General features: G+C 36.9%; 2 protein-coding genes across 2 annotated transcripts in view; both read left to right on the top strand.

The window, feature by feature from the left end:
• Nucleotides 1-802: 802 nt before the first annotated feature.
• LOC142160606 (keratin, type I cytoskeletal 12-like) lies at nucleotides 803-8,322 on the top strand. Its single transcript, XM_075215470.1, has 8 exons — nucleotides 803-1,345; nucleotides 2,085-2,167; nucleotides 4,320-4,476; nucleotides 4,568-4,729; nucleotides 5,440-5,565; nucleotides 6,027-6,241; nucleotides 6,324-6,439; nucleotides 8,225-8,322. Exons 1-8 carry the CDS (start codon nucleotides 854-856, stop codon nucleotides 8,320-8,322), a joined length of 1,449 nt encoding a protein of 482 aa, XP_075071571.1. The 5' UTR covers nucleotides 803-853.
• SMARCE1 (SWI/SNF related BAF chromatin remodeling complex subunit E1) overlaps nucleotides 6,412-9,982 on the top strand; it is a 241,199-nt gene continuing 237,628 nt past the window's right edge. Inside the window, exon 1 of the mRNA XM_075177144.1 lies at nucleotides 6,412-6,421. The gene's annotated coding sequence lies outside the window, so the exon portion shown is untranslated. The remainder of the gene's footprint in view (nucleotides 6,422-9,982) is intronic.

The raw sequence follows: 9,982 nt of genomic DNA, 5'->3' as shown, positions 1-9,982 counted from the left end.
CGACCTGTACAGTCAGTGCAAAAAAAAAAAAATAACCACTGGTTGTCACAAACTAGTGACTATATACAGAATACCGAAAGCACTGTTTGCTTAATGACACATCTGGGGGGCTATATATACACACACATATATATATATATAGTATATATATATATATTACATGTGTATACATAGCCCCCCAGATGTGTCATTAAACAAACAGTGCTTTCTATATATATATAGTGATATATATATATATATATATATATATTATATATAATTATATATATATATATATATATATATATATATATATATATATATATATATATATATATGTACTGCTTATATATAGATATGTTTGGTTACTGACCAATAGCTGTAACGCCTGCAGTTTATAGAAAATCTGTCTCCCAGTCAAGAGAGATTTATTTAAAGTTTGTTGGTATAACTACAACATATGTACTTGACAATGTACCCTATGTCCTAATGTCCTTGCATAGTCCTTACATATAATGATTATGGAATATTCAGTTGTAGAAAACTTGTTCTCTATCTAAGTGTTCTGATCATGTGACAGTTCCATGTACTCCACCCTAAAACCATGCTAACAGGACAAACAACAGAGGGTGAGAAGACCAGCGGCTAGAGTGATGCAAGTTGATTAATAATGTTAATTGATCCACGGTAAATGCACTTGCAATAACTTGGCAAGCAACTCTACCGTTTGAAAAATAAAACATTTAAATTCAGGAGGGACACACACACACCCTTTGAATCTCATATATAAAGAATAAAAACTGTTGAGATATCACTCTTTCTACGGGAGCTGCTTTTTTCTTTGTCTGGAAAGGGTGCCTTTTGCTTGAACATCATGACTTTTAGACAAGTGCTGAAATACTGTGAACATAGTAAAGATGATAACAATGATAAAAATGATAAAGGTAACAATAGTGATGACCTGGAGAAGTTACCTCGTGACGTAGGATTTGGAGGAAATGGTCAATGTTTTCCTGTTTATGATAATGTTCCTTGTGTTCCTATTGTTCATGGTGGTTATGGTGGTCGTGTTGATTATGGTGGTGGTGCTGACTTCGGAGGAGGCTTTGGTGGTGGTGCTGATGGAGGTGCTGGCTTTGGAGGAGGTGACAACATTTGCTCTAGCATTGAGAAACAAACAATGCAGAATCTTAATGACCGCTTGGCCTCTTACCTGGACAAAGTCCGTGCATTGGAACAGGCAAATGCTGACCTTGAAAGTAAGATTAAGGAATGGTATGAGAAGCAAAGGCCTGGTGGTAGCTCTGGAGAACCAGGAAAAGACTACTCTAAATACTACACTATGATTGAAGATATGAAAGCTAAGGTAAGTGTAACAAAAAAATATGGGTTTTATCACTGCAAAAAACTGTGGCATAAACTGCTGCTTTATACTTGTCTGATGAAAACATGAGAACGTCAGCATTGTGACTGCCGAAACCCTTTACATGAAGACCTAAGAATTGTTGTCCATATTAGAATAAATCTTCTACTGTATAAACACTAATTGCAGGTTACTTGAAATAGAATTTCTGTGGGTGTGCATCCTTGTTTTAATTGTTTCATTTTTCATGTCATATTATAATTTATTTCCTTTAAATGTCATGGCAGCTTAAAAGCCAAACACATGCTAATTTGGTAGTTGATAGTAGAAGTATTTTGGTGACTCGCTAAATTGAAATCTCTTGGTATATGAAGAAGCTTTGCAACCTAGCAATGTTTTAAGTTTAACTGGACCCTTTAAAATCTATAAGCCATCATTTAAACTGTGGAAAAATATGTAACTGTTAAAAACAAAGTAGCAAAAGGAGAATATTAAAGGCAGATAAGGTAATACAAAAATATAAAACCTTTTCTAAGCTGCCCTCTGAATGCCGATAATAGGATTGGATCAAATGGGAAATAATTGCATATAGTTGAACATGAAGAGAACTATCCATAACCAATCCATAATTATATATACAACATATATATATTACACTTTTCAATATATAAGTATTAGAAATCTGTATTGATTTGATAACACATATCTGGATTGATGTGATGATGGTACTTTTTTTTAACAGATAATCACAGCTACCACTGACAATGCAAGCACAGTCTTGCAGATTGACAATGCCAGGCTGGCTGCTGATGACTTCAAGATGAAGTGAGTTTGATTCCATAGCTGTTAAGTTTGCAACATTGATTATATATGTAGGACACACACTACAACCAAGGATGAACCTGAAGTCATGGTTAGACTATAGAACATTACTGCAAGTAGGGGCAGAATTTTGTCACTACTTATATGGTATCAGAAATTCTAGAATGACAATTTAGTTTATCAACAAAGTTCAAATAGACAAATGAAACAAACAGGAGGAAAAGCTGTTAAAAGTGGAAAACCCTATCTTCTCCTGCGTTACCATAGTAATTTACTACACACATTTTATGTAAAAAAAAAAACTTTGTTCCCTATTAATGGGACTAACATTAAGCTTCTTAGCAGAAATAATGTTATAGGATCCAGAATGATGATTTTTGCCGTGAACAAACACACCAGCGAAACGCGCGTCGGTTTCGCTGGTCACATCTAACCTATTGTCCGTTATTATTTAGATAGTCCCCATCATATATTTCTAGACTAGATAGACCTGTAGCAACAATTAAAGAATTTTACATGATCGGCAAGTTATACAATTGCCATATGCGCTCTTAGACTAAGAACAGTTGAATCCAGTGTGACCTCTTGGGGCTAATCAGCGGGTTTCTTAGGCGGAATACTAAACCACAGAAACTCATCACATAATTGGGGTTGAATCCCATAGTGGTTTTAATGATCAGTCCCGTAGCAATCATTAAGAATTTATGGATACGTAGATCATGCAAATTTGATTCCTAAATAACGAGGAATATAATCAAGTGTCACAACTTGGCAATATATTTACAGACTTTTATAAGATCTATGGAGTTTGATTAATACTTATTATAAATACAGCACGATTTTTCCATATGTGCTGAAGCACACATTGTTCTGTATTATACAAAGTATGACACTTCTAGTCATATTTTCTTAGATAACTGATGATATTTTTTATCTACTTGGCTTACTACCTCCTTGCATAATCATTATAACCCACCAAATATAATCTAGCTACATCAAGTAACTACAAATAATAGTGCTCACAGCGTTCCACTCTATTGTATGTAACCGATTTCACTGCATCTATAGCAACTCATCAGTATAATTCTGGTTCATAATTTATTAAAAATAGCAGTGCTATATAAGGTGCATCGAGGGAACTTTATTCATCTAATTTAGGATGGTATAGGACCAATATCTATGTACAAAATATCGATCAATATTATGCGGTCCTTACCTACAAGCGTTTGAAACCTATGCATCCTTCTGGGGTTAACATAAGGTTTTCAGGAGGAATATCATACTATAGAGACCATTAAATTTATTATGCACAAATTTCATATGGGGGTTTAAACGGGCCATTTAAGCAGCCAAATAGAAAGATATGGAGATATAGCAAACCTCACTTCTTATCTTTGATATAAAACAAACGAGGAAACTAACATAAAGTCTTTTATTAGTATTATCATTTGACACAACAAGGCCAATATATTATCATAATACATTTAATATTATAACAACATGACATTGTTATATGCGCTGAAGTTGACTTTATTCTGCAACAGTATCAAGCGCGATATTCCCCGTTAATAATTGTTCAATAACTTGCTACACATCATAATCCATGGATATTAATTTAATTTAACACATTCCAATCTAGGATATGGGCACACCTATCTAGATTGTTTACGATCAATACAATCAGCAAGTTTCTTTTTCCTCCTGTATGAATGAAACAACTCATTAGATACAATTCTGCAACATTGGATACTATAACAATTATGTTCAATTGAGTCCTATTTGATCTCATGAAACCATCAACACTGTGTCTCTAACAATCCTAATAAAGCTTTGCCTCAATTTATTGAGATAGCAGTGTCGCATTAGGTTCTATGTGAGAACCCCATCCTTCATTATAGGATTAACACAGGTCTATTCATCATACATTGAAGTTAGATTCATAATGGGACTGCCTATATATTTCTAGAGGGCACAACATAAATAAATTATCAATTTATAACCTCATTTATTTTCAGGAGTGTAATGTTTTGGCGTGAGACAGGCAACACAGGCAATGAACTCACCCAATTGTCATAAAGAGACATGCTCAAATACAACTTTACATTACATTGTTTTTAAAAATTATTCACTTGACTACATCTGTTTATCTTGTCAGGTATAAGAATGAGCTGGCTCTCCGCCAGAGCGTAGAGGCAGATATCAATGGCTTGCGTAAGGTCCTGGATGATCTGACTTTGTCAAAGTCTGACTTGGAATCCCAGTTTGAAGGTCTTACAGAGGAAATTGCTTTCCTCAAGAAGAACCATGAGGATGTAAGTTTGTAAGAAATGTCATCAATATAAATATCAATTGTCTTTAAACTGCTTAAAATATTAGCGACACAATCTATTTTTAATTTCGTAGGAAGTTAAAGGATCCCAAGGAACAGCAACGGGTGACGTTAGTGTAGAAATGAATGCCACGCCAGGTAATGATCTTACGAAGACACTAAACAATATGCGAGCACAGTATGAAGAAATGGCTGAGAAGAATCGCAAGGATGCTGAAAACCAGTTCTTGAAAATGGTAAGATTCATTGTTAGAACCTATGATTACTATTTATTTATATAGCGCGACTGATTCCACAGCACTTTACAGAGAACTCACTCACATCAGTCCCTGCCCCATTGGCACTTACAGTCTACATTCCCTAACATACAAACACACAGACACAGATACAGACAGACAGACAGAGATTAGGGTCAATTTTGATAGCAGTCATTTATCCTACTAGTATGTTATTGGAGTGTGGGAGGGAACCGGAGCACCCGGAGGAAACCCACTCAAACACAGGGAGAACATACAAACTCCACACAAATAAGGCTATGGTCGGGAACTGAACTCATGTCCCCAGCACTGTGAAGCAGAAGTGCTAACTACTTTGCCAACGTGCTGCCAACAGGGTTGTTCTAACTTCCATAGATTGGTCAAACTGTAGTGCTGTTTAGGACATCTTTAACGAAAGTATGTTTGGCAGCAATCATACTAGCATAGATTGTGATTCTGTGTAAAAAGCATTGTCTTAGGTGGTACTATTCTGGGTGCAGCAGAGGCAAGATTCAAACACTAACGATTTGGTGTAAATCCATAATTCCTCCTGCAGACATTGCATTACCAGAGTGGTGACTGGCAGCAAAAATATAAGATGCACTAGTATTGTAATATTCTCTGCCAAGAGTAACTCTGGTTACATCCGTTATGGACACTGACTAAAATGTTATTATTTTCTCCCTAAGAGTGAGGGATTGAAAAAAGAAGTATCCACTGGTGCGGGGCAAGTCCAGGTCACCAAGAGTGAGGTGTCCGATCTGAAGAAGTCACTTCAAGCTTTGGAGATTGAGCTTCAGTCACTGCTCGCCATGGTAAAGAACAAATCACAATTCCTGATTTAAAGGACCTTTGAACCTTTGAGTGACTTTAATTCATTGGCATGTACATGCTGTCCTACAACTGAATATATTGCTTTATCTTTCTAAATACCTCATGTGTATTTTGGCCATGTATTTATATTTCAGGAGGAGTTCCATTTTTGTTGTCCAAGGTTTCCACAATGCTGCTTTCTACATATAATTGTATCCAATGCAGAGAGCACAGCAGAGCTGTTTTATCAGCAGGCAATGGAAGTAAACACCTCTGCCTGACGATATACAGACATGTCTAAAAACCACAGAACAATAAAGCAATGCATTTAATAAAAGTTACACAATGGCACAAGTAAACAAATAAATTAATGTCATCTGAAGATGGAGACTTCTTTTTCTGGTGCTCTAGGGAATGAGATAATTCCATATGAACCTCATATGTAATGCCTTCTGGTTGACAGAAAAAATCTCTAGAAGAAACATTGGCAGAGACAGAAGGACGTTACTGCATGCAGCTTGCACAGTGCCAAGCAAACATTGCTTCAATTGAGGAGCAACTGTCACAGATCAAATCAGACATAGAGTGCCAGACTGCAGAATATGAAGATCTGCTAGACATCAAGAGTAGGCTAGAGGCAGAGATCGAGAGATACCGCACACTCCTAGATGGAGAAAGGTAAGAATAATTATCAATGGACAATTGTTCTGGGATTGGTATTTCTATTATGCTCACAATAACTGTTCTTCAATAACTGCAGTGGTAGTGGAAAAAGTGGCTCGGGATCAGGAAGAGGTGCAGGATCAGGAAAAGGAACGGTACAAAGCGGCGATCAAAAAGGAACTGGAGGCGGGAGTGCTTCAGAATCCAGCTCAGGTAATATTGTTTTTATGGACATTTAAAATCTTTACATTATAACACGTTTACATTAATATTGGAAATAGTTCAAATCCTGCTATAACAAACTAGCTGGGCATGAAATCTATTTTAATAAAAAAATATATATATAATTCATGTAGATATTTTTCTAGGTTCTTAAAAGACCCAGTAGTTGATTCCACAAACAAGTTTAATACATCTGTAGGCCCTCCTTCTGTGCAGATATATGGTACAAAGTTACAAGTGACATTGATAAAAAAGGAAAGTTCTGTTAGTTATAGCGATGATGGGGATTTAGTCACCTGAAAAATTAGGTATATAAAGTGTATGAAAAATGTTTTTATAGATCAATCAAAAAAATTATTTCTTAAAAAGGTATTTAAAAAATTAACTTGGGCACTTTTAAGGAAAATAACCCTTCTGATCATGACATTGACCAGGGTGATTGCAAAACTCCGGCCACAGATCATCCTCTGAATGGGATTTACTATGGACACAGAGTAGTGCAAAACCTGAGATTATATACTTTCTGTCAAATAATGGTACTTCCATTTGACATAAAATAAACATGATCGCTGTGCAAGACTAATGTTCAATTGTGAAATAAATCAGGTGTATACATTTTATTTAGAATTCAATATGACAGCCCAATCTTCCTGCATCAGTTTTACAAGAGCCTCACATAACTATTTTGTGCTGTTGAGCATCCTGCTTATTCCACTTTCAACATCTCAGACTGTGGTTTCTTGCTTACTTCTAATCCCCAATGATAACATTGCCCCATGTCACATGTAGCCCTGGTGTGACATAGACAGACAGGTTATGAAAAGTAATAACAAAAGGCCCATATGACTTACACATTTACAATCCATTAACTGAAACATGCTGAGTTGAATCATGCATTGCATCTTGGAACCTACATCTCCACAATGTGCTTGATATTAGTAAGAGTAATGTAGTTGTAGGTGTTGCTGTGTACCATCTGTTTACCAAAGTATACACTGATTTCTGCACAAAAATACAGGTATTATTAATAGTTGAAATTCCTTTGAAAGGTAATTATTTTCTTGCTTTGCTCCCTTGTTATAATTAAATTAGATTAGTGTAATGTTGATAAGTCAAGACATTTCTTTTATAAACCCCAAGCAAACAAGAGGCCTACAAATGACATGCTATTTAGATTTAAACATATTGAATACAGCTTACATTAAAGGCACTGCCCAAGTGACACAAGGGTATACATTTTGAATGGAGAAAAAGTGGTTTTATTGCTATTATGAAGGATGCTTACTACGGTCATGCTTTGGCATTTAGTTACTAATTGTCAGGTTACATTGGCAGCTGCCTCACAAGGAGGCTTATTTTATCTTTCTCTGGATCAGCACAGCTTGAAATTTGGAAAGGTGAAAGATGGTGGACTTGTGTCTTTTTTCATCGTTCATGAAACAATGTGCCTCACCCACTAATGTTATATAAGGACCCCTCCCTTTACCTGAAACAATCTCTGTCACAATTTACTAAGATGTTCGGTCCAAATGTTATATGTGATCAAATGGATATTTTACATATCTCTGTCCCTCCAACAGTTCTGTTTCCTGCTGCATAGATCCACTGGTAGAATGAACATGAACTCGCAGATGGTAGAGGTCATTGCAAATAGGGGGGTTGTGAAACAAGGTGTTGGATGAATAAGGAGGGTGGGCACTTTTTGTCCCATTTTGTAGTTAGGAACGTTAGGGAGTTTGCATCGCACATGATTGACATTGTTTTGTCTTGTTTAAGGAACCAAAAGGATAAGAAAAGTGAAAAAGGTTGTTGACACAATTGAGAATGGAAAAGTTGTGCATTCAGAAGTTGTTGAAGAAATAGAAGAGTATTAGGATCACCAATAATATCACCAGAAAGAGTGTCTGCTCAAGCAAAATGGAAACCGGCTGGGTTCACTTACAAATCTTTAATATATATTCTACTTCTTCTTTTATGGGACTATATCAGACTGGGGAGTAAGTACATTGTGCAGCTCAAGGGATACTGCTGCATGCTTCCATATCTAGAATTGATACATTCTTACACTTTCTGTACTGCTAAAATGCAGCCCAGTGCTATATTTATGTAAGTACCTGAAAGTTATTTATTTCCCATGATGTTGCATCCTGTGTCTCTCTCCAACATTATCTGTAACTTCAGCATATCTTCTTTTGCTTTGCACGATTTACAAAATAAACAAGTTTCTTATGCAAGTTATACATTGTCCTTGTTCCTTGATTCTAGCTGTATTATTTGTATAAGCAAAGATGATGTGTCATGTTAACTGCTGTTATGAAATGGCAGCAAATATTTTTAATTCGACTTTGAGTCAAAGGGGCATATTCAATTGTCCGCGTTACGCGCAAAAGTAACTCGGCTTGCCCACTATTACCGTTATTACGGTACCTTTAACGCCAGCTTTCAGCTCTTACTCTTAACGCCACATTACTTTTGCGAGTAACCCGGACAATTGAATATGCCCCTAAGCGTGATATCTCTTACATTCTTATCTGCTTAAATAATACACAGTGAACCTGACTGTGGTACGGGTCCAAGTTCTGTCTATGTTGACTGATGGTTCAGTAAATGCAGCTGATACTTGAGTGTGCCTGAGTTCTGAGAGGGAGGCTCCGACTTGCCGAGAGAGTGTTGCCTACTGTGCCAATGGTAAGGGGCTGCCTATGTCACTCATCCAGTGTTTTTAATGGCCCCTGACATGAAAGAAAAGCAGCCAGCAGCTTCTTACATGTGAACTTGCTGGCTGCTGCTCCCCCAGTCGGTTGTACACTGACAGTGTTGCGCTTGGTTATGATGTCAACGTCAAGCGCCAGTCCCAGGAGTTGACGATATTGCCCCAACTTGTGCCTGCTAAGGTAAGAAGCGGGGGAGGGGTTTTTGGTGCAATGTGAAAGGGAGGCACTTCTGACAGGAGGAGGGGCATTACCTAGGGAACCCCCAAAACTAGCTCCTTCCCTGTTTATATCCCTGCCACCTTCTAACATATTGCACACGCTATCCCATTCCTGCTAATTTAATATAAATGTGATAATTTAATTAAAAACAGAAATCTTTCATTGATACCCTGAGAGACGTTAGAGATGCTTAACGGGAAGCTTAGTCTGTCCCTAGTTTAGCATAAACTGAATGCACTGAGCATTAAATTATAAATATCAATGGGGTGAATAACTAGTCTCAGGAAGAACCCTTTGCAAATTTCAATGCACAACAGGAGGTGGCAGTGTTGTGAGTGTGTTGCAGCTGTCTATTAAAAATGGGCATTACCAATAGTGCTGCTGTATATTAGTAATACTATTACTGTGGATGGAAGGCATTAATGTAGACGGACTCTCACAACACTTCTTGGTGTCTCTCCCTATTCTTCTGTGTATGCAGCCATGCTCAGTACTGTGAGATGGGCAGGTTGATCTCACACAACACTGCCTCAAGGCTTCTCAGAGCGAATAAACATGTCACTAACACTCGTCTCACTAACAAGTCAATTTGAGACCACCT

This window comes from Mixophyes fleayi, chromosome 6 (genome assembly GCF_038048845.1).
Source record: "Mixophyes fleayi isolate aMixFle1 chromosome 6, aMixFle1.hap1, whole genome shotgun sequence".
Classification (NCBI taxonomy): domain Eukaryota; kingdom Metazoa; phylum Chordata; class Amphibia; order Anura; family Limnodynastidae; genus Mixophyes; species Mixophyes fleayi.
This window is presented reverse-complemented; position numbering and strand designations above follow the sequence as displayed.